This window comes from Podarcis bocagei (assembly GCF_964188305.1).
Source record: "Podarcis bocagei genome assembly, chromosome: 5".
NCBI classification, from domain to species: Eukaryota; Metazoa; Chordata; class Lepidosauria; order Squamata; family Lacertidae; genus Podarcis; species Podarcis bocagei.
In genome coordinates, this window is record NC_138129.1 from 77,205,846 (window position 1) to 77,230,475 (window position 24,630).

The 24,630-nt window shown below is 42.9% G+C and overlaps 1 protein-coding gene and 2 long non-coding RNA genes across 6 annotated transcripts in view; 2 read left to right on the forward strand and 1 right to left on the reverse strand.

The window, feature by feature from the left end:
- Nucleotides 1–1,003: 1,003 nt before the first annotated feature.
- Nucleotides 1,004–24,630, forward strand: part of DPYD (dihydropyrimidine dehydrogenase) — a 537,474-nt gene continuing 513,847 nt past the window's right edge. For all 4 annotated transcript variants that reach the window (XM_081193976.1, XM_081193978.1, XM_081193977.1 and 1 more), the window contains exon 1: nt 1,004–1,266. In XM_081193976.1, the coding sequence (XP_081050102.1) occupies nt 1,006–1,266 (261 nt within the window). In that variant the 5' untranslated portion in view covers nt 1,004–1,005. The remainder of the gene's footprint in view (nt 1,267–24,630) is intronic.
- On the reverse strand, nt 10,070–23,478 carry LOC308586953. The gene is made up of 2 exons (XR_014008167.1): nt 23,380–23,478; nt 10,070–10,356 (listed from the first exon to the last, which is right to left on the reverse strand). It is a non-coding gene; the product is annotated as an uncharacterized lncRNA (long non-coding RNA).
- Nucleotides 16,440–24,030, forward strand: LOC308586946. The gene is made up of 4 exons (XR_014008160.1): nt 16,440–17,150; nt 19,233–19,385; nt 22,958–23,079; nt 23,395–24,030. It is a non-coding gene; the product is annotated as an uncharacterized lncRNA (long non-coding RNA).

Sequence of the window (24,630 nt, forward strand, 5' to 3'; positions counted from 1 at the left end):
TGTTCCTGCTTAGTCTTCCACATTCCCCATAATAACTTTCAGCCATCACCATCAAGTGAGATGAGGCACCAGAACTGAGAATCGTAGAGTTTGAAGGGACCACAAGGAGGTCAAACTAGGTGACCCTTGTAGTTCTACGATTTTTTTATTTATTTAATAATTTTCAACACATTTAATACAGTTCTTTTTTATGATTTTCAATTTTATACATTTCAATAATTTTATAATCATTTTAACATTTCAAAACTTGACTTGCTCCCCCCTCTTTTTGTGGTTTCTTAAATTTATTTTTAATATTTTCTGCATATCCAAATTAACTTAATTTACTCATCTACTTTAAAGAAAAAAAATAAATATATACTCTTATAAAGCTGCAAGTTACTACAATAACCCTGCCAATGTTCTTATCTTTTTACAATTTATTTGTAAATATTCAGTAAACCATTTCCATTCTTTTATAAAACATTTGTTATCTTGATTTTTTATTTTTCCAGTAAGTTTCGCCACTTCTGCATATTTACTAAGTTGTTGTATCCATTCTTCTTTTGCCCGACAACAGATCAAAATAATATTGATTCCATCTTGAAAGAAAATTACAAAAACTATTAGGAGATAATTTGTGAGGCCCCCCCCCCCCCAGATTTCAACTGCCTAGGAGCCTCCACAGGGTTTAATCCAGCCCTGCGCCCTCACCAGAAAATCCTAGAAAGGCAATGTTTGAATTAAAAGGTGTCAACGAACATGTGCACAGCCAAATCACTGAAATGCTCAAATTCTTACATATCTGTGTTCGCCGGTCTAAATGCTACATGCTAGTGTCAGATATCCTGCGACTGTAACTTTTGCATCGCTCTCTCTCTCACCAGTTTACAAAACTTAGATTTTAGTTACAGTATTTCGTTTTCCCTTTCCTTGTGCGTATGTTGCCTACATTGTTGCAAGCTGCACACGGTTACGCAATTAAGTAATCAATATCCCCCCCACCCTCTTCTTTAAAGCAAGACCATGTCTGAATGTTTTCCTCCCTGCAAGCTCAGCAGAAAAGGCCAATTGGCTGGAGCCAGGAGGCAGCTGCGGAGCCGAAGGGGCAGCGCCGAGGAAGGTCTCCGCCGTGTCCGCCCACTGGGGGCGTTGCTGGGCGGGCTGGGTCCGCGTCGCGCTTTCGCTTCGCCAGCTGGACGATTCCTGGAAGGCGGCGGCGAAAGGGCGGACGCGGCTGGCGCAAGTATGGCACGTTGGCTGAGCCGGGACCCCGTGGACATAGAGGTACGGCCGTGTCCTCGTGCAGGGGGGCGGCAGAGGAGGGCGCGCCAGGAGCCCTGTGGCGTCTGGAAACCGGGAAGAAGAAACTTGGGACCCCCCAAGGAGCCTCTGCTGCAGTCGCCAAGCATTGCAAGGTGTCCGGAGTCCTTGGTGGCCGCAGGCTTGACTTGTGCGCTCGAGGGATATGTGGGCCTCTGGGCACGTGCAGAGTGGGGTCCCCCCCGCCGTGGCTGGTTATCAAGAGCGACAGGGGCTCCCCACTTGTAAACACACTGGAGCCATTCCACATGTGTGCGCGCGGGGGAGGGGGGCGTGTGCGTAATGAAGGAGATTAAGCTCTGACTATCCCCTATGCCAAGGAACCTTTGCCAAAGGTGGACAGGTATCCGTAGGCAAGACCACAATGCAGTGACCAAGCTACCCAGGCTGCAGATGGGAGTGACTAGTCTGTGCCCCTTCCCCCGCTGCCAAATGTTGCTGAACTACAAATCCCATCATCCTTTGCCAATGGCCATCCTGGCTGAGGCTGATGGGAGCTGCAGTTCAACAAGTCTGGGAGTTTGTCACTCCTGCTTTTCCCAAGGGAAGGAAACCTCCGTTCTCCAAGCTGAGTGGTTCAGGCAATGTAATTTGGCCTGTATTTCTTGCCTATCGCTGTCTAGCCACCTGTGATTGCACAGGATATTCTTTGGCAGACCAATATTTTCTGGTTTCTCATCCTCTTTTGGATACATATAGTTATACAGTGGTACCTCGGGTTACATACGCTTCAGGTTACATATGCTTCAGGTTAGACTCTGCTAACCCAGAAATAGTGCCTCAGGTTAAGAACTTTGCTTCAGGATGAGAACAGAAATCGTGCTCCGGTGGCGTGGCAGCAGCAGGAGGCTGCTTCAGGTTAAGAACAGTTTCAGGTTAAGAACGGACCTCTGGAACGAATTAAGTACTTAACCCGAGGTACCACTGTAGCCTCATCTGGGGGTCCAAATGCAGAGATTGCGGAGAATCTTTTGATGCTTGTGTCAGCAAATCCAAATCGTGCTCTTCTGTCCCATCTACCTATTTCTCAACATATTTCTAAATAAAATTTCACCAGCAGTGCAGAAAGCATCCTTTTTTTAAAAAAAGTAAGGGTGCTTCTGGAGTGTTGCTGTTTTGGGATGAGAGTCAATCACATACTGGCAAATTTTATTTAATTTTATTTAATTTGTTATATACCGCCCTTCAAAATCTCAGGGTGGTTCACAGAATAAAATATTATATAGAAACACAAGTAAATTAAAACAGTGAACTAATACCCTCCTTTCCCACAGGGACATATTAAAAGGCTGTAGAATATTAATCAGCCCAAGGCCTGGTTGTGCAACGACAGCTGATTTGATGCTCTTGAATAAAAAAATCTCTGCTTCCTGCTACCCCTTAAAAATCAGAATTTTTTGATGAAAAAAGTGATGGCAACATGCAATTGAAAGAGTGGGATAACAATTGCTTGAGGTAGTATTGTCCATCCTTTCCAAAACAAATCGGAACAAATGCTCAGTTTGATTTACTTATTTAAACCATTTCTATACAGTGGTACCTCGGGTTAAGTACTTAATTCATTCCCGAGGTCCGTTCTTAACCTGAAACTGTTCTTAACCTGAAGCACCACTTTAGCTAATGGGGCCTCCTACTGCCGCCGCACCGCCGGAGCATAATTTCTGTTCTTATCCTGAAGCAAAGTTCTTAACCTGAAGCACTGTTTCTGGGTTAGCGGAGTCTGTAACCTGAAGCGTATGTAACCCGAGGTACCACTGTACTGTGATATATGTGTGTGTGTGGTACAAAAAAACTAAAGTAAACAAGCAACTGAACAACATATAACAAATATACAAAAACACACAGTTGCACATAAAAATGTTACATCAATTCAAATTTCCAAAATAAGCAATATACATCCCTACTGATACACCTTCCCTTTCAGCCTCCTGGCTCTCATACAAGGCTTCACATATCCACCTTGGTTGTCACCCAGGGCTCAAAGAAACTCACAGTTCACCCACAAATAAATTGTTGTGGTCATCTAACTTGCCTGTAAACCTCATGCAAACAAATCGGGCGAATGCTCAGTTAACAGGTCATCTGGAAGTGACACAAGTCACATGTTGTTCAATGGGACTTATTTCAATTTAGACTGAGGCCTGAATTGGCAACTAGCTGCCCTTTTAAGGGACCCCAAGAGCTGAATCCAGAGTACTGCAATCAACATTCCCATTAAGTGGATTAATACTGGATGGAATTGTATAAGACAGAATCTGTCACTCTCTTCCTGACTGCTTCTCCCCTAAATCAGTCTGCTCAGGAGTAAGTGCTGGGTGTGCCAGTTTCCCATAATGCAGGGGCAGATTTTTTAAAAATTATTATTAAGTCAAGTAGTTGGGGAAATAGCATACCACTGGTGCCTGCAGCCAAAGCCAAACGTGGGCAGTGCCCAAAGTGGGCAGTGTCTAGCATGTCACCCAAAGGTGCTTCCAATCTCTTTATAGGTGGAATGTGTGATACGTGCTGGGAACACTGCATTTGAGAAGTGAGACACATGACATCCATCTTGAATTAGTAAAGCTTTTAACTCTCACAGACTAAATACAGAACATTGAAGGGGAAGGTCTGGAATGTTCCCTGGGATGATTGTCACATGAAAAGTTCCTTTCAGACTATCCCAGAGCAGGGGATTAATCATTTATTTCCATGTTTATTTTAAAAGGCCAACATAACATCTTTAGAGATGCCAACCTCCTGAGTCCTTTCCCCTCTAGTTTTTGATTCCTCATTGGTGGTGTATTGTGAAAATTATACTGTTGCGCAGTAGAATTTCTCCACGCTTGCTTTGTTATGCAAGGGCGAAAGACTGCTGTTTGCAACAATTAGTTGCATTGGTGCTTCCTATGATAAACGCGACAGGCACAGTCCATCTGAAATCCTTGGGGATTTGTTCTGAAGAACCTAGATTGTCTGTGGTCCCTAGTGTATGTGTCTGCCGCATATCTAGAACCATGCTTTTGACTTCAATACTTGCTGCATTATGTGGCTGCAGCCAATCTGGTCATTATATAAAGCAGGGATAGGGAACCTTTGGCCCTCTAGATGATGTTGGATTCCAACTCTCACCACCTCTCATAATTAGGGTTGTAACCCAATAACATTTGTAGGGACAAAGGCTCCAAACCCTGATATAAAATGTGAAGCAGCCCAGTACATAGGGTCCCCCCCCCATTCTTAAAACTGGATCTTCTACAGTGGTGTGTCAGGAGTTAAAAAGTGCTTCTGAAGTTGTTATCTCCTGCCCTAGTGAGCTCAAATTGCCCATTAAGTTCTTAAACTTTTGTGTATATCTCCTTCAATTGAGGAAGTGCCAAGGACTGCTGATATCCATATCTTTTCAGGGACGCGGACTTATAAAAAATATTGGGGGGGGGGGGCGGGAAAGCTCATGAATAATAAATAAGCTCATGAATATGCAAATAAAGTGGCGCCGCCTCCTCGTGAGCGAATAGGGGAGAGCGTGCTGCGCCTATTAATCAGCTCCGAAGGAAATTGGGTGGAGCTTTTGCTCGGGAGGGAGGGCAGGAGGCATGCAGCCCAACCCTGTGCATTTTGGGCTGGGGGAGCGGCGGCGATGGCGCTCTGCTGGAGGGGCGCCGGAGATTATTGGGGGGGCGGAGCCCCCCCAAACGAATTTTTGAGGGGGCTCGGGCCCCCTCAAGCCCCATGGAGTCGGCGCCTATGTATCTTTTCCTTCCCCAAATTTGAGGCTCCCACCAACACTTCCAACATGGCTGGCTTGCCATAGACTCTTTCATTTCATTTCACTTCTAATTTGTATACAGTCGTACCTCGGAAGTCGAAACGTTCGACTTCCAAAGCACAGCTTCTGATTGGCTGCAGGAAGCTCCTGCAGCCAATCAGAAGATGTGGACACACCGTCAGATGTTTGCATTCCAAAAGAACGTTCGAAAACTGGAACACTCACTTCCGGTTTTCAGTCGTTTGGTAGTTGCAACGTACAAGTTCCAGGGCATTGGAGAACCAAGGTATGACTGTACCGCCTTTCTATATTACTATACACAAGGCGGTTTATAAGCTGAAGACACAACAAAATAGACAACAAAGATCACACAGTAATAACAATCTGATCCAATACAACAAAGTCACAATAAATTTAAAATTGACAACTAGTATGAAAGAAAGCTATATTCAATAATCCATTAGAATATAATAGTAAACAGTAAAATTAAATATCAGCAAATAATAAACAGTTTACATTTGTCAATTACAATAAAGAATTACTACTCAATAAAAATAACAGCAAGTCACAATGCATAAAAATCCCAAACATACAAAGCCATATAAAAGGATCAAATTGGGAAACAAGGACACACAATTTATAACATATTTCTTAAAAAATATCCCCGAACTCCTCTCTTCCCAGCTGCTTCTGCTGTTCTCCAAGTAATGGTTTGGGAAGGGCTCCTAGGCCTGGAGGGTGGGGCAAGGCAGGTGGAAAAAGTCGTAGGCTGATGACCAGCACAAAGTCTCTCCTTACTTTGGAATCCTGAGGTGGTAGTTGTGGGGTGGGGGGTGGGCTTCTGCACCTCCCTGTGCTACTCGGTGTATGGATTTTACAATGCAATCATTTGTGTATCTTCTTAGAAATAATCCCCACTGAGTTCAGTGCTCTTTACGGGTGGCGCTGTGGGTTAAACCACAGAGCCTAGGGCTTGCTGATCAGAAGGTTGGCAGTTCGAATCCCCGTGACGGGGTGAGCTCCCGTTGCTCGGTCCCTGCTCCTACCATCCTAGCAGTTTGAAAGCATGTCAAAGTGCAAGTAGCGGGAAGGTAAACGGCATTTCCGTGCACTGCTCTGGTTCGCCAGAAGTGGCTTAGTGCTGGCCACATGACCCAGAAGCTGTATGCCGGCTCCCTCGGCCAATAAAGCAAGATGAGCGCCACAACCCCAGAGTCGGTCATGACTGGACCTAATGATCAGGGGTCCTTTACCTTTACTATGTGTGATTAAGATTGCAGGCTTTGCTAGTGTTCTCGGCTGGCTAGGAGTAAAAATGGGTTGACCACATGTCTGTTGTCCTCAGCCTAGCATTTTATTCATCAAGACTGACCTGTGTCAACAGGACTTTGCTTAGGCAAGTTACTGGAAAATTTAGGACAGAGCAAGATAGCAAAATGTCACACTAGTCTAGCATTCCCCGCCACCCACCCAGCTGTGCCTGGGAGGAGTGAGATGTGTGTGGGAAGCTTACAAGCAGGGTATAAAAACCAACAACAACACCCTAAAGACATGCATTTGGAACATAAAAGCTGTTAAGCCTCACAGCTATCCACACATTGTTGAATCCTAATAGCAGAATATGCAGCACTTCTGAATGCTTAAGTTTGGGTTTTGAATCTCAAGACAGAATTATGTAATTGTAGGAGGTGATTTCTGCACAGACTTGTACCCACCAGGTGTTCAGGCAGAGAACTTCTTCCAAACTTGAGGAAGTGTTGTTTCTTTTATTTCAGGTTCCTGAGATGTCCCAGCTTAATAATATTGTGTGTAGCATAACTAATTTTTGTGGACTTCTCATTGGCAAGGCTAAAATGACACATGGTTCAGGGAGGTGGTATTGGTCCATGGTGGATATTTTGAGTGGGCATAGCAGAGGAACTGGTTTCTTAGATATCTCCTGTTATGAGGTGCAGAGCTTTTACAGATCAACCCCTGAAAGCTATAACAAGTCAGCACGGACTCTGGTTACAAGTCAGCCACATCAAAATGTTTTTGTCATGTTCTGTGCCCGTTGAACAGTCTTGAAGGACAGCTTCAATGCTTGGCAGTGGACAGCTGTAAATAAGCATACATCTAAATTAATTAGCACATGAAGATGAGCAATGGCCATTTTTTTTACCCTCTGGAGATAATGGCTGTCTTAAATTTAGTTCATTAGGCTCACAGCTGGTGATACGATTAGAGTGCTGTGATCTTTTAATCTTAGCAATCTTCTAGCATTTCCCCATTTTTGACACACAGCTTTCACTGTATCACTTTAAAAAGACAACACCCCCACAAGCATTAACTGTGGCTATAAAATACTTGATTGTAGTAGGGCAGATGTCTGGTCAGCGTGCCAGAAGATCAGAAACGAAGTGGACAGTTTAACTTTTGAGTCACTTTTTTTTAAAGAATTCCTTCGTTGAAAGTTATCACTCAATAACAGATGGTGACATCTTCCTTTAGATCATACCCAGAATTAATATTTAACCACTAATGGCTTTTTGGTGTGTGTGGCTTTCTGTTCAAGGAGTGTCAATGGATCTTTGCACATGCATGAAATATTGCAATCCTAAACATGTAGGGGCAAACTCTACTGATGCTGTGGTAGTTTAGTTCTGTTCGAAAGAAGTATTTAAGGTCACTACCTAAGTGAAGTCAAAACACAGAATTTTATTTTATTTTTTTACTCTGAGACAAATCTTTTCAGGAACCCAGGATTGTGTTTACTTGAGTTGGTAATCTGTTCATAATTCAGTGCCCTTAACACCCCTGAGGTTTATGACTATGGTAATGTGTAACTCCCTTTCATTCCCATTGGGCTAGGAAGTGCTTTTGTCCTGCCCTTTGGTGGTGGTGGTGGTGGTGGGGTGCTGTTGGAGATATTGTTAACGATCTCACAATGGTTTTGAATGCAAACTTGCTTTCTCTGTAAAGTAAAAATGAAATAAAAAATGCTGCTTTTACAAATGCTGCATTTCCCCCCAAAGGATGTTTGAAAAGCTGCTTGGGAAGTGTTGTTCTAGGGGCTAGAGAGAGGGGCTGGGAAACACCATATGCACAGATTTACAAGCCATTAACAATCAGCAAGGAGCACACTGTGTAAGGGGCTCTGCAGGCATATCTGATTAGTGGTACCTACAAATCCCCTTTCATCCAAGCCTCACCTTTACTGGCATCTGGTGTGGGGTGCATGGGCACAGCCTGGCCAAAGTCGCCATGTGGGCCAAATCAGGCCAGCGTGCCAGTGATTCCCCGCTCCTCTATCACACCCACCCAACCCATGTGCGCTGCACTTTAAATTGGCCTTCTTCCCCCTACCTTATAGGGAGATGACTGTGGACTCAGTACTGCATGTTGTCACATCCACTTTGCTTTGAGCATTTTATCTGAAAGCAAGTCCGCTGCCTTGCAGAACACCTTCAGGAGGACAAAAGGCTAAGGAGTAAACCTGACCAAAATCTGGAGTCCCTAAGATGGTTGGATAGCGCCTTTGTACGACTCCTTCCAGCGACTCCTGCAGCCAAGCTGCTGCCAAGTGTATTGCTCTGCTTTCCTTTGGACCACATCAGGGAGGCCAAGAGAGGAGTCTTGTCATCTGGGCAGCCTGGTACCTCCATGCACACCATCTAGGGAGGTCACTTTAAGTGCGGTTAACACAGCAGTTTGACTTCAGCCCTGGAGGTGCACCCGTTGTCTCTTGAGACAGAGGGATGCCAACACAGTTCCAATTTTCTTCAGTGAGATTTACTTACTAATGAAAATGCATAGGGTGGTACCTAATCCCCAAGTGGGCAACATGTGAACCAGGAGCTGCAAGTGGCCCTCAACTTTCACTTAATTTCCCCAAAGCCTCCTGAAGCTGCCTTCATTCTTCTATCCCAACTGAGTTCTTCTTGTCCTACTGCTTCCTCCTTATTCTTACTGGCTTTTGAAGGTGTTTCCCTCTCTCTGCTTCCTTGTGTTGTTTCAGAACAATTGAAAGGGCTGGTGTTTCTTTTGAGAAAAATGGTTTTTCTTAAACATTCCTCCTTGTTTTATACCTCCAGTGAAGTGGGGGATCACCCCAGGCAGCTGTTTTAGAACCATTCAGTTCTGCTATGTGCTGTGATGTGGGGTGTCAAGTTTCCCAAAGTGGCAAATTTTCCAGTGCTTTTATTTTTCCATGGAATTTTTCCATTCCATAACCTCATTAGTAACAACGAATGGTGCCAACTGCAAATACAATATCAGGTAAGCTTGGCAGATTCCAAAGGTGTTTTGTTTACTAAACAAAGTGAGCCTGGGAAAAGTTTGGAAAATCCCAGTTTATTGGTAACCCGTGTGTGTAGCACACTAAAGTAATTATTTTCTTTTGCTTCTTAGGACAGTAGCCATATTGGTCTGTTCTTTAAAAAAAACACAAAATCTTTCTGTGTATTTATTTGAGAGTAACCCCATTTAATCTAGTGGTGGTGATTTCTGAGCAGACCTGCACATATTCCTGAGGGAATATGGCCTTTGGGAGAGAGAGAAAAGGGGTGCCCACCCTGATGTAATCAGCTTAATTCAGTTGACCAGCTCGTACTGACCAGTGACTTTGTGAATTGGTGGGACAGTTTCATCTTTCCTTTGTCCCCTGCATTTTTCTCTTTCTCTTTCTAGGATCCACCCACAATTAGGGCTGGGTGGTATACTGATATATCATCCAAAATCAGTTTGAAGTCCATATCATGATATTGGTTTCATAAATTTTGACCTAGCAATATAATGCAAATCATGATGTCTATGTATGTGCTATGCAAAAATCACAATGTGATTTTGTGAGCCAGTGTGAGCCAGTGCCTCTACATAGCTCCGTCCTTATTTCAGACTTTGTGATATGTGTTGGTTTATCGCGATGTTTAGCTGGTGATCTATCACAGTGTTGAAAACCAGATATCGCCCACCCCTATCCATAACTGAGTCTTTTCAAACATGTTCTGGAACTTGGGCGTAATACAAGATGAGCTGGAGCCACATGGTACACATTTGTTTAATGAGTGCTTTGCAAAGCTCATGTTCTTTGACCTGTGACTATTTGGTTGAAGGATCTCTGTGTTAGAACAGACAATTAAGGCTCTCAAAGTAGTGACTTAAACGGCAAATCCTCTAGTGGCTGTGTACACATCACCGTTTGCTCTGGCTCCAGTGTGAATCCACCACGGCCCCTGAAGCTGTGTCCACATGAGGTTAGCCAGATCTGTCCCATAGCTTCTTGAGAAGTCCTGCTGATTCAATGTGTTTTCCCTCAAACCAGCTTCAATCTGATTTGAAAACATAAACTACAGTTAAGGTGAAGTGTGTACGTTTGAGACAGCCGTGGTGCATGTGCAGATAAGTTTCACTGAGTTCTGGGGGGGTGTTGTAGGGGTGAGGGAAACCAAACAGGTGACACAGATCAGGTAAAGGCATCCCCACCCCATCACTGGTGTGTATAAAGGTAAGGTAAAGGGACCCCTGACCATTAGGTCCAGTTGTGACTGACTCTGGGGTTGCGGTTCCCATCTCGCTTTATTGGCCGAGGGAGCCTGCGTACAGCTTCCGGGTCATGTGGCCAGCATGACTAAGCCGCTTTTGGCGAACCAGAGTAGTGCACGGAAACGTCATTTACCTTCCTGTCGGAGCGGTACCTATTTATCTACTTGCACTTTGACGTACTTTCGAACTGCTAGGTTGGCAGGAGCAGGGACCGAGCAACGGGAGCTCACCCCGTCGCGGGGATTCGAACCGCTGACCTTCTGATCAGCAAGTCCTAGGCTCTGTGATTTAACCCACAGTGCCACCTGTGTCCCCCACAGTGCCACCCGCATGGGGGACGGTGTGTATAGCAAGGTGCAAATATGATTTGAAATGCAGCAGGGGAAAATGACCTTGCTGCATTTTAAGCCGATAACGTGTGTCTTGCCTAGGTCAGTGACCCATGGATTACACATTTAACCATGCTATCCTACACACATTTACTCAGAAGTAAGGTAAAAGGTAAAGGACCCCTTGATGGTTGAGTCCAGTCAAAGGCAACTCCAGTATGGAGTTGTGGCGCTTTTCTCGCTTTCAGGCCGAGGGAGCCGGCGTTTGTCCACAGACAGCTTTCCAGGTCATGTGGCCAGCATGACTAAACTGCTTCTGGCACAACAAAACACTGTGATGGAAACCAGAGTGCACAGAAACGCCATTTACCTTCCCACTGCAGCGGTACCTATTTATCTACTTGCACTGGCGTGCTTTCGAACTGCTAGGTTGGCAGAAGCTGGGATAGAGCAACAGGAGCTCACTTCGTTGTGGGGATTTGAACCGCTGACCTTCTGATTGGCAAGCCCAAGAGGCTCAGTGGTTTAGACCACAGCGCCACCCGCGTCTCTCAGAAGTAAGCCCCACTGAGCTCAATAGGACTTGCTTTTAGGTCAGTTCCAAGATTGCAGCCTTAGTTCTGTGCTTCTAGTTGTTTACCTCTGCCCTGGTTTATTTAATAAGGCTCATTTCATAATTTATGGAGTATGACTCTTTAAAATAACATTTTGACCAGATTCTTAAGTTTCCCATGGAAGAAAAGGAACATATTAAAAGTCCATTAATAAAATTGTCTGCCTTGACAGCTTTTCTTTTTTAAAAAAACAAAAACAAGAAATGGAACCCCAAACAGAATTAATTTGTTGATTATTTTTAAAGTTGTCACAGCTTCTTGAAAGAGCTATCATAGATAGATAGTTTTAGTATTTCCTCTTTCTTAAAAAAATGTGTGAAAAACAATAAGAAACCTAGAATTTCTATTTGAAATGTTTCATTGACAACCATTGTTCATATAGGTTACTCCTATCCCCACATTTCTGTTCATCTCAGTTTGGGTGTTCTAGTCTTTCCTGAACAAATGCAGCGGGCATCAACCTTTAGAAATGAATTGAAAACTTTAAATGATTAAAACCAAACAACCTTTCATTGTGCTTTGACATGGTAACTGCAGAAAATAGCTCTGTTGGGTAGATGTCTTTAATATGTTTGTGGTTGTTGTTTTTTTAAGCTCACAAAGATCTATTATCAAGTTTTTTGAAACAGCAAATTTCAGCTTGCATGGCTTTTCTTCTTCCTTGTATATTTAGTATGCAATGGCTTTTCTTCTTCCTTGTATATTTAGTATGCACATCCTTTTGTCTATGACTTCATTTGTTTGATGTTAAAATATGATGGGTGAGTTTGTTACATTGCCAGCTTTTATCTGTTGCTGCTCCTTGCCTTTTTTATATTAAATTTATGTGTCTGACTCTGGTTTGGCCAGATATATGGATTATGTGTCATTCCCAAGGTAGTTTGGAAAAGATCCTCCAGATTGCTTCAACTTTTTGGCAATTTTTCTCCTGTCCTCCACAGTGACACATTTTCATTAAGTCCTTGATCCAGGATGACCCTGTGGGAGCCTTCTCCTTCATTGTAAGGCAATCTTTCCTGGCTAACAACATAGGGTCTGTTTGTAGCAAGCTTTTTTTTTATTACTATTTTAAAGAGCACTTTGATAAGCACTAGGTTCCTGATGAAGCCTATTGTTCCTCCACTCAGAGACCTCGGCTTGGTTGCCAACTTCAGATGTTCCCTTTGCAGTGGAAGGGCTCCCAAGAACAAAACAAATCTGTTTCTGCCTTTATTTCATGGCACTTGGAATATCTCTTTTGTCTGCTACCTTAAAAGAAGGGCAGAATGCAAATGTGATGAATGAAAATTAAAAGAATATCTGTATGGCATATGCATAGAGCTATCATAAAACTGTTAACTCATATTTTTCTCTGTGAATTGGAAGGGAAGTGCAATAAAACGGGATCCAGAGCTAAGCTTCCATAAGTTTGCTTGCTGGAAGACTCTTAGCCTCTTCTCAAGTTTTGTTTCCTAACCTGCAAAATGTGAATATCAGAGGCTGTCTTTTGTAGGATTGTTATGGATGAATAAGGTAAGAAAAGAAAGTGGGCCATTAAAGCAGTTTGAGGGGAAATGAAGTTACTTTGCAGTTAAGGTTATTCACATGTAAGGTTGCACGTAGCATCCTGAAAGGTGAGAGAATAGTTTAGGGATGGATTTACAGCACAATGGACAGCAGCCATAGCAAGAATTGAGCATCTGGTACGCGGAAACAAATGACATTCTTTTGGCTAATTCCTGTTCAGATTAGCAGAGAGTGCCTGGCACTGCTTAGGAACTTGAAAAAACTAAAATAATATTGTGGGGTTTTTTTTAAATGGTTAGTGTAATTTGTGAGTTTGCGCGCGCGCACACACACACACACTGTTGCCTGGCTCATTGCATCCAATGGCATCTGATTATAAGTGAAAACTGCCTCTCCAGCTTGCAAAACCTTATTTTTAACTGTCATGCCATCTTGGTCTGCCATCTTGATTCAAAATAGAGTATGGCATCTAAGCACAGAAGGAGACTGCTTCATCCTACGTCAGGAACTCTTGTGCCAAGTTAGGCAATGACATCTTGAGAGGCATACACATTGGTGCAGTTGTGACTTGCCATGCCATATTGGGCAACAATCCCTTCAGAACCACCCAGATCAGTGCGGTTTTGACCCGTGATGCCAAATTGGGCAAAGTTCCACCAAATGATGGGAGGGTGCAAAGAAGTTCTGCTGCTACCCCGCCAAGTGGGTACTGAAGGGGCTGAGCCAGGGGGGCAATGTAGAAGGCCCTTCTGGAGCTCTTGTCTAAACAGCCTCAGCCCAGTATACCTGAAGGAGCGTCTCCACCCCCATCGTTCTGCCTGGACGCTGAGGTCCAGCGCCGAGGGCCTTCTGGCGGTTCCCTCATTGCAAAAAGCAAAGCTACAGGGAACCAGGCAGGGGGCCTTCTCGGTAGTGGCACCTGCCCTGTGGAACGCCCTCCCATCAGATGTCAAAGAGATAAACTACCTGACATTCAGAAGACATCTTAAGGCAGCCCTGTTCAGGGAAGTTTTTAATGTGTGACATCTTAGTGTATTTTTGGTCTTTGTAGAAGCCGCCCAGAGTGGCTGGGGAAACCCAGCCAGATGGGCGGGGTACAAATAATAAATTATTATTATTATTATATATTATTATTGTCTAGGGCTGGCACCTGGAAGATCAGGATTTTGATTCTTGCATTACAGAGGATTGTGCAAGAAGATCCTTAGGTGCCTTCCAACTCTACAATCCTGTAAATGCCTTTTTCCTTGGGGGCAAGAGATGAGATCGTGATTGATTTTGTGTTTGTGTGTGTGCAGACTAAAAGTGTGGTTTCTGGTTGCCTTTTATCTCTGCTGTGCTTGTGGGTTGGCTGAAGTATGGTGCTAAAAATAGTTAAATTTTCTTAGTTGTACATCCCCCCCCCCCAGTTTTTATTTGAGTTAGCTGTTGTTGTTAATTGCTGAGTGGATTGCTTAATGATGTTATTGAAATTAGATACTGTTAATTGACCTATTCAATAGGCTATATAGGTATGTTTTACGCTTAAACTTTTGATAAACACTTGGCTTGTCAGTGGTGTAATGCATTTTTTTAACAGCTAAATAATTTGTGCTGCTATTGTATTTAGATTGTTGTCACTTGATTTTATGTGAATTGCTTTCAGTACAATCAGTGTGATCCAATATATGTCTACTCATAATTAAGTTCCATTGTTTTCAATTGGACCTACTCCCTGGTAAGTGGGTATAGGATTGCAACCACTGTATTTGTGGAAAATGCAGTGTGTGAGAAATCAAATGACCAGGACTATGACTACACAATAACAATTAATATAAGGAAACTTTGATTTTAATTTAAACAAGCAACAAAAATCTGACCTCTTATACCCTTAAATTTACATTTTTGCAACTGTAGCTTGTGATGCTGTTTTGAAGCCGAAAGGAGACTTTAGTTTGTACTATAATGAAGAGATGTGGATTTCTTCGTATGTATGAATTAGTCATGCATCATAAGGGTCATATGAATGATCACCAAGGAACTCAAATTTCCTGTTTTATGTTTGTTTTTCTGAGTACGGTGTTTCATCCTTAAGAATTGCCTGCCATAGAAACACTTAATGGGTGGAGACAAAATTAAAGTGTTACTTGATTAGAAAGCCACATGGCATATCACATTTTCCTCTGCAGCTCTTGTTTCTGACTTAAGACATTCTTCTCTCTTCTCCCCACCCCACAACTGTTATCTTCAAAGAACTGACCATGTAATAAGAGGTGGCCTGAATACAATATAAAATTTCCCTGCATTCTAAGGCAAATTTTACCATGCATTAATTTACGCCCATGTGAACAGGGCTTCTGAAAGACTAGCAATTTGAAATCTGGTCACTGCAAGATTTTCAAACCAAGAAATAGTGTCCAAGATTTCTTTTTTCTTCCACTTGTGCCATGTCTTCTAGATGTAAGCCTCTGGGTGGGAGCTGCCTTATCTTACTGCTTTATCAGACATGGCTTCCCCCAAAGAACTGCTAAGGGTGCTGGGAGTTGTTCAGAGACCCCATTCCCCTCACAGAGTTATGGTGCCTTGAGTGGTTTTAACAGCCAGTCCTTCTTCCTTGGGAACTGTAGCTCTGTTGAGGGGTCTCCTAACAACTCTCATCGCCCTTAACAAATTACAGTTCCCAGGCGGCAAGCCATGAAGTTTAAAGTAGCATTTTTTAAAAAGGTAAAGTCCAGTCACAGATGACTCTGGGGTTGTGCTCATCTCGCTTTACAGGCCGAGGGAGCCGGCGTTTGTCCGCAGACAGTTTTTCCAGGTCATGTGGCCAGCATGACTAAGCCGCTTCTGGCACAACAGAACACAGAAACCAGAGCAGCACATGGAAACGCTGTTTACCCTCCCACCAGAGCAGTACCTATTTATCTACTTGAACTTTTTGGGGGTCGTGCTTTCAAACTGCTAGGTTGGCAGGAGCTGGGACTGAGCAACGGGAGCTCACCCCATCGCAGGGATTCGAACCGCCAAACTTCTGATTGGCAAGCCCAAGAGACTCAGTGGTTTAGAACACAGTGCCACCCACATAAGTACAGTGGTACCTCGGGTTACATACGCTTCAGGTTACATATGCTTCAGGTTACAGACTCCGCTAACCCAGAAATAGTACCTCGGGTTAAGAACTTTGCTTCAGGATGAGAACAGAAATCACAGGGCGGCAGTGCAGCAGCAGCAGAAGGCCCCGTTAGCTAAAGTGGTGCTTCAGGTTAAGAACAGTTTCAGGTTAAGAACGGACCTCCAGAACAAATTAAGTATGTAACCAGAGGTACCACTGTAAGTAGCATTAGAGTGCTTTAAATGTATAGTGCAGACAGATGTGGTCCAGGATTGAAACTGGCTTATCGTGTGGAGAGCAGGACCCTGTATGGCTGATGGCTACTCCTGTAGACATGGGACCCCCTGAGGCCATGGGGTGTCCATGCAGCATGCAGTTTTCAGATGTTACGCTTTTTCCATGTCACGTCTGGCAGCCTCCCTGTGGAGGCCGTGGCGTCTGAATAGGCTGAGAGTCAAACATGTTTTACCACCACCGTGACATTCAAATAGCCTCCATGTTTGTTGATCGCCCTTGGGGATGGTATTTTATGTAAATAGGACCTTGTTCTTGGGGCCTAGCCATCCTGCGTTTCACCGTAGAACATTTCCGCATCTTTACTTAAAGCATCAGGGAGAAAATGAGCAGGTTTTTGTTTGTTTAACCCTTCAGCAGTGGCAGAGTTCAAAACAAAAGCAGCTTTCTCTACCCCCCTCCCCGTTCGCAGTTGCCTAGCAACCTCCCTCCCCTTTATTAGCATACAGTTTAATTCCTTTTTATTACAGGACTAAGCCACGTTAAGCATTCTTGTTCAGCCCAGTGCAGGTTTTGGCAAGCATTTGACTTGGCAAAAAATCAGAGAGAGAGAGAGAGAGAGAGAGGAGAAAATATGTGACTGAAGCGGGCTGGGGGGAGAGAAATAAAAAAAGGAGAGAAATTGTTTGGCTTTAAAAGGCATCCTCACATGCTGAGCAAATAAAATTGCCCATCGCCCAGCTTTCATTTTTTGCTGTTTTGGGTTGAAACCAGTGAGCAAACTCTTCTATGTCTGTATGTCAGCTGAGGTAATTCCACACAGAACGGGGACCTTTTTCTGGCCACCATGGTTAAAAGCGTTAATAATAATACAGTGGTACCTCAGGTTAAGAACTTAATTCGTTCTGGAGGTCCGTTCTTAACCTGAAACTGTTCTTAACCTGAGGTATCACTTTAGCTAATCACCACCGTGTGATTTCTGTTCTCATCCTGAGGTAAAGTTCTTAACCCGAGGTACTATTTCTGGGTTAACCTGAAGTGTCTGTAACCTGAGGTACCACTGTAATTTTTCTGCCCTGAGGTCCGAGAACGGGTTGCAACAATTAAAAGACAATGAGCCTCTCTTCATAGAAAGGTTAAGAAAGGTTCAGGAGACCTGTAATTTGCACTTGTCCCTTCCCCCCTCGAGATACTTGCAACTATAATAGGATTGCCTAGAATTTTATTTTAACTCTGGCTTATCATGGATCTCAACATTAAAGGGAAAGGGCTGTTGGAGGCAGGCTTAGGACCTGCGGCTCTGATGCAAGGAGGAGGTAGACTTCAGAAGAAGAACTGAAGGTGCCTCAGGCACTGCATCTATCAGTTAGTAAGAGAAAGTAGGCAGAGGAAAGCAAAAATCACATGGAGCTGCCTCAGGCTTTGACTGTACTGGCCAGTTGGTCGGAGATACGTTGAAGGCTGTTTCAATGAGCTGAGGGCTGCCAAGGCTTCATGGGGGGACTCGCTACATTGGGAGCAGGGATAAATGGTTCCTAGTCTGGATTATGCAGGTCCAGGATAATTATCTTTTTCCTGTAACTGCAGGCGTGCCTGCTGGAGTCCAGAAAAACGTTCAGGCTCCTTCCCAGTCTGTGTTAGGCAATGTGAATAATGAAATATGCTCAGTATATACCCTGACGCACCGTCACAATTCTGTATCTTCTCCTCACCGTTTTTAAGCCTTTCCAGTGCTGCCTTTTCAAAACTCACAAGAATAGTTTGACAATGTGAGTGAGTGAATTATTTTCGGCTGGCGATGGAAGCAATACAGAGGCAGGACCTCTTCTGCATCTTCTTGTCTAACACCCAGAGATGCATTGCCTTCTCATGGATGCTGAAGTGTAACAGCCAAAGCCTCCCAGTTGCAAATACATGCTTACATTGAACTAGTGCAAATGCTACCTTGTGATTTTCTTTCTTAAGGTCTTGAAAAAACAACAATTGCCAAAGCTTGTCTATTTCTTCTCCTTGTGTTTATTCCAAATTTTAAAATTGGAAGCAGGGTGGATTTGATTTAAATCAAATTGATTTAAATCACTAGTCAATAAGACTTTATTTATTTTTTTTTTTTACAAAAAGACTCATTCTTGCTGTTATAATCTTAATATTTACAACCAGATGAAGGTTTCATTTTTGGAATAATAAATTTTCAGAGTAGTTTTTATAGTTATATCAAAAATTACTGATTTGGATATACTATTAGAAATACATGAACAGATAATTAGGAAATTATTGTGAGGTTTAATAAATTAACCGTTTATATTTGGACAACTTCCTGACAGTAAGAGCTGTTCGACAGTGGAATTTGCTGCCAAGGAGTGTGGTGGAGTCTCCTACTTTGGAGGTCTTTAAGCAGAGGCTTGACAACAATATGTCAGGAGTGCTCTGATGGTGTTTCCTGCTTGGCAAGGGGGTTGGACTCGATGGCCCTTGTGGTCTCTTCCAACTCTATGATTCTATGATTCTAACTTTTCTGCTGTACTTTATTGAAAGGAGAAAAATAATCATTTCCTTAATACAATTAAACAATTTATTTAACGAAAACAATAACATTATAGCATGTTTGTTAACTGATGTGTTAAAATTTTTTTAAAAAAGAAAACTTTGAGTTTTAGCACAGCACACATGAAAAGACAAATCCTTACTTCCTGACGAATAGCCTTTGGACTATAATGTAACTTAAATAGAAAACTATCTTTGGAAGTATTTTTCCTCCAAAAGCATTTTATTTTAAAAATCTGATTAAAATTAAAAAACTATTTTTTAATTATCATTTTTTAATCATTGATTTTTATCCACCCTGATTGGAAGCGTTGTCATAATTGTCATATATTTGTTGCCCCTATTAGATGGGTGCTTATGGGATGTTAACAGGCACCCATGATGTCATACAACTATGAAATCAGAGTGTCCCAAGGCTATAGAGCACTCCTTGCTGTTGGCAACTACTGCTGCTGCTGTCAGAAATAGCAAACTGTATGGCCAGTGACTGCCTGGAAAAAGTACCGGTAAGTGTGACCATTTATTGTATTAGAACTGATGAGGTCCACTCATTTTTGGCTAGCAAATACTTGGAACAAGTAACTATTGGATCTTTGTATTGCAAAGTGTGGTTGTGAGGAGCAGGTTTCTTCAAGTTTTGCATTGGTTGCTAGGACAAAGTGGGTTTTTTCCTTTTTGAGCAGTAGCTCTTGAGCATGGCTCTGGATGCCAGTTTTATGTTGGCAAAAAAAGTGGTGCGTAATTTGCTGTGAACAATCCTGTTTTGCTTGACACAGCTTCAGAGATCTTGGAAAGGCAGGCTGCTTTATTATTGATATTGCTCTATTATTTTTGAGAAAAACAGTGATATATATGTTTAAAATAAATTATGCCACGCTCCTGAGGGGGGCAGGAAATATTTAAAAGCCTGCAAGACTGCTGAAAATATTGTGCTGTTCTTCTGCAGCTGCAGTGTGGCTACCTGTTACAAAATCAATAAAGTAAAGGTACCCCTGCCCGTACGGGCCAGTCGTGTCCGACTCTAGGGTTGTGCTCCCATCTCACTTAAGAGGCTGGGGGCCAGCGCTGTCCAGAGACACTTCCGGGTCACGTGGCCAGCGTGACGAAGCTGCTCTGGCGAGCCAGCACCAGCGCAGCACACGGAAACGCCCTTTATGTTCCCGCTATAAAGCAGTACCTATTTATCTACTTGCACTTAGGGGTGCTTTCGAACTGCTAGGTGGGCAGGAGCTGGGACCGAAAGACGGGAGCTCACCCCGCCGCGGGGATTCGAACCGCCGACCATACGATCGGCAAGTCCTAGGCACTGAGGTTTTACCCACAGCGCCACCCGCGTCCCTCTACAAAATCAATAGTACTGTCTGATTAATAAGAGGAAAGGAGTAGATGATTGTGCTGGCTGTGAGAAGCTGTGCGTTTTCTCCGGTACCCGTTGCTGTCAACTTTCTGCCCTTCTGTGCCTGGTTGCAACCCATTCCAGCTGCTCAGACTAGGGCTGGAAGTGATTTTGTAGCAAGATGCCACACTTCAGCTTTGATACGTTCAGTGTAAACAGGCAACCAAAGGGATGAGGTAAGCAGCTCTTCTGAATGGGTAATTCTGTGCATTGATATAATGTTCCACTAGGGGCGTCAGGTGATCCCCTCAAGAATTAAAAGCATGTTGGGGTGGCTGTGAGGTCATGTGAGCTAGCCCTGCATAAATTTTGGAAGTCCCATAGAGACCTTTTCCTTGTGATCACTGGAGAGCAGGGGTGCCTAAGCTCGACTAGGTCATGTGAGACATCAACCCCACCCTCATGCATGCTTTTTTGTTGTTTAGTCATTTAGTCATGTCCGACTCTTGCGACCCCATGGACCAGAGCACACCAGGCACTCCTGTCTTCCACTGCCTCCCGCAGCTTGGTCAAACTCATGTCCGTAGCTTTGAGAACACTGTCCAACCATCTCGTCCTCTGTCATCCCCTTCTCCTTGTGCCCTCCATCTTTCCCAACATCAGGGTCTTTTCCAAGGAGTCTTCTCTTCTCATGAGGTGGCCAAAGTATTGGAGCCTCAGCTTCAGGATCTGAGCACTCAGGGCTGATTTCCCTAAGAATGGATAGGTTTGATCTTCTTGAAGTCCATGGGACTCTCAAGAGTCTCCTCCAGCACCATGCATGCTTTTAAATTGTCTTAAATCCCACGTACCACATGGCCATGAGTGGTCAAATGCTGTGATCGACAGAAAGTGCTGCTCATAGAGGTTAATGCAGAGGAGGCAGTGGTAAAGATAATCAGCAGAGAAGGGGGATGTCTGTGGTTCAAAGGACAACCCAGCCATAAGCTCATTGGGTGAGTGTCATTAGACATGCCTCTCTCGTCAGTGTCCTCCTTATGCAGCCACTAATCTGTAAATAACGCCAATCAAACTCATAGGATTACTACCCACAATTAGACTTCATCTACAGATAATGGATATCATATGCTGGGAATACTTAAGAAAGAACATTATTTTGATTCTAAGTATTACCATAAGTAATGTAATAAATAGAAACCTTTGACTAGATTAGTGGATTATCCACCTGTAAAATAAGCGAGGAGGGGAATCAAGCTCTTTCAAATGTAAACCACCACCCCTCCCCCCAATTCTTGAAAGGAAAAACTAGTCAGTTTTCTATATCATATTTGTAAATAGGCTTGGATGGTTTTTAATGCAAAAGGAATAGGCCAAGAGATGGGTGAGTGCTGAATTGATGCTAATTAGTGAAATTATTACTTTCTACCATGTAACTCTGAATTATTTTTGGAAATTCTGTTTTTGGTCTATTTTTCTTTAATAAGGACTTTTGAATTATACGTGTGTGTAAGTGTGTAAAGTATGGCATTCCAATGTCTATTTAAAATGTGGAATGGTGTTTACAATGTTCATGGAATGCTGCCTTGGAGCGAAATATTGTGATTTTGTTTGGGAAAAGGTGCATAAGCTATTTCTTTCTGGGCAGGAGATGTGGTCAAACACTTGATTTTAACCATTTCTTAATGTGAGGCAATGGTTAGCATATTAATTTTCAGCTTTCAGTTTCTGGTGTATTCTCAGTCCGTTGGATAGGTTTGCAGGGAGAATAAGAGGTAAGCCTGAACAGCAGCAGGAAAAAGCAAGTGACCATTCAAAAGGAAACAATGGAAGGGCAAAATAATCCAGAATGCAGTTTAGTAACCCTATCATTTTGGGTTTGCTCAAATATAGCACTATGATGTCATTGCTCACCTGAAGGAGATAGGTGAGACTGCCATCTTTGGTTGAAGTTCTAGGTTTCAAAGTGGCGAGGAGAACATAGAATAAGGGTTGCTTCTGGTCAGTTTGCAATAATTGGGCTCAGAGGAGCTATGGAGAAACTCCATGCTCTCCCTAGTAATTGCCCATACCTCATTTTGAAGACTTGTCTCACAGCTGGAGAACACTGATGTATAAGTGGTGTAAATTTTATGTCTGTTCCATCTGTTATCACAATTGCTTACTATAGTAGTGGTGCTAATTTTAGTGGAGCTGCTGTGGTTTTTAGAATGGCAGTGAAAGCTAACGGTGTTATATCTTCACCTTCTTCAGACAAGAGAAAAAGGGAGGGGGGCAAATTTTGTCTGGTTTGCATTTTATTATGTACCCACTTAACTCATGCTTTCTGAAACAGTGCGCAAACCAAAAACCCAGTTGTCCTTTGAAATTTACTCTCTGAATTTTGTGTTCCAGTGCCACAACAACAACAACAAACTGGATATATGGGAATATATGTAAATTGGTGTGTGTGTGTGAAAATGACAGACTGATGGATTTATAAAGCGTCACAAAAATCCACCAGTGTTTTAGTGCACAATGCTCCAGATACACACACACACACACACACACACACACACACACACATACATACACCTGATGCAGAAATTTAATAGAAACTGAAATTGACAGATTCCCCCATTCTACATTTATGCCCCATCCTGCAACATGGAACCCACGTTTCATTTGCTTAATCTATGTATTTGACGTTCTGTTTATTTTCCTCTTCTTGCTTTCCCCCTACATTTTTCACCTCTTAAGAAAACTTTAACAACCACCCAAATGTTGATGATGCTATCCGTCTTAGGTCAGGATGCTGCTACCTGATGGAAGATGTACGATGTAAGGCATTCTGGCTGCATTGACAGCCCTGCTTTAGAAAGGTTAGCTGCTTCAGAAATGTCAATTTAAATGAATAAATGAACATTTAAATACATTTCAAAAAAGTGTTCATTTCCCCCTGCAGGATCTTGTATGAAAGTTTTTTTTAAAAAAATGCATTTGTTTAAGACGTCCTATTTATAATCCAATAGCCCACAATTTATGCTAATAAAACTGTTATGCAAACCCCACCATCATGTAGCTAATTTTTCTCTCTCTCTCATGCACACAGTCAGCCCTCATTTGTATTCATAAGGTTTATAGCCTGTAATTGCTGAATATTGGAAAAACAAGGGAATTACCTTTTTGTTCCCCAGAGGCAGGCTCTATGCTTCATCGCTGATCTATGGTGCTTATGACATTTTGAGCAGAATGTGTTCTGAGCTGTCATACAACTTGACGCCAAAGAATTTAAAGATTGCCGTCTTATGGACCTGGAAAGAGAAGAAAACGAAGATCAGCTGAAAGTAAAAAATAAATAAATAAATAAATAAATAAATAAATTGGATGCAGCTTCTGCTTTTGTCCCATTGATCGGGACCATTTTTATTTTCCTTTCCTCCTCAGCAGTTTTCTCTGTTGTGATTTGTTCAGTATTCTTATAATGTAATCGCTAACAAATATCTCTGAGTAGGCATATTTGTGTGTTTCGTTTCCCTTTCTTACTTCACTTATTAAAATGGTTGTGGGATTTATATAAGCACTAAGGGAAGCAGCAATGTCTGTTCTCGTAAGTAAAACACTGGGGATTAATTGGATTAGTAGTGTGTCTGGCATCTGGTGGGTGGGGCTTTTGTGTTGTGCTCCGGAATCAGCCCCTCCCTTTGCGTGTTCAATTAAGTTCTGTTAGAGAGGCCAACTGTCGTTCTTGCCTCATGAGGTTGTTTCTGTTTCTCTCAGTAGCATGTTGTTGTATTACCGTTTTCTTTATTATTAAAGCTTCTCTTGACATAGACATGAGCCGCTTACTTTGCTGAAAGAAAAGAAACTCTGTCAAAGATTGGTGGAATATCCTAAACTGGATGAGTGAGGGGATATTCCCAGTCTAACAGGAGGATTGCTTTGTTTTAGTCACCCCCACTGTCCACAACAGTTCTACTCCACATGCCTGGTGTCCCCAAATATATATACAGTAGTACCTTGGTTCTTGAACAGAATGCATTTTGAGAGTCTCTTCGAGTCCCGGAACTGTTAGAAAACCAAGGTGCAGCTTCTGATTGGCTGCAGGAGTGTCCTGCAGCCAATCGGAAGCTGCGGAAGCCATGCCAGACGTTCAGCTTGCAAAAATTGTTTGAAAACAGGAATACTCACTTCCAGGTTTCAATCGTTTGGGAGCCTATTTGTTCAGGAACCAAGGTATTTGAGATCCAAGGTACGACTGTACTTCTGTATCAGTGTTACTGAATTTAAAATTGGAGGCATGTTCTATGTTCCAGCCTGAAAAGGATTACTTTTCTGTCCTGAGAGTCATTTGCCTCTTTATGTCTTCATGAATCCCTGATCTGGACATGCCACTTGATTAGAAGGCAAGCCCAGCATTGTTAACTCTGGCA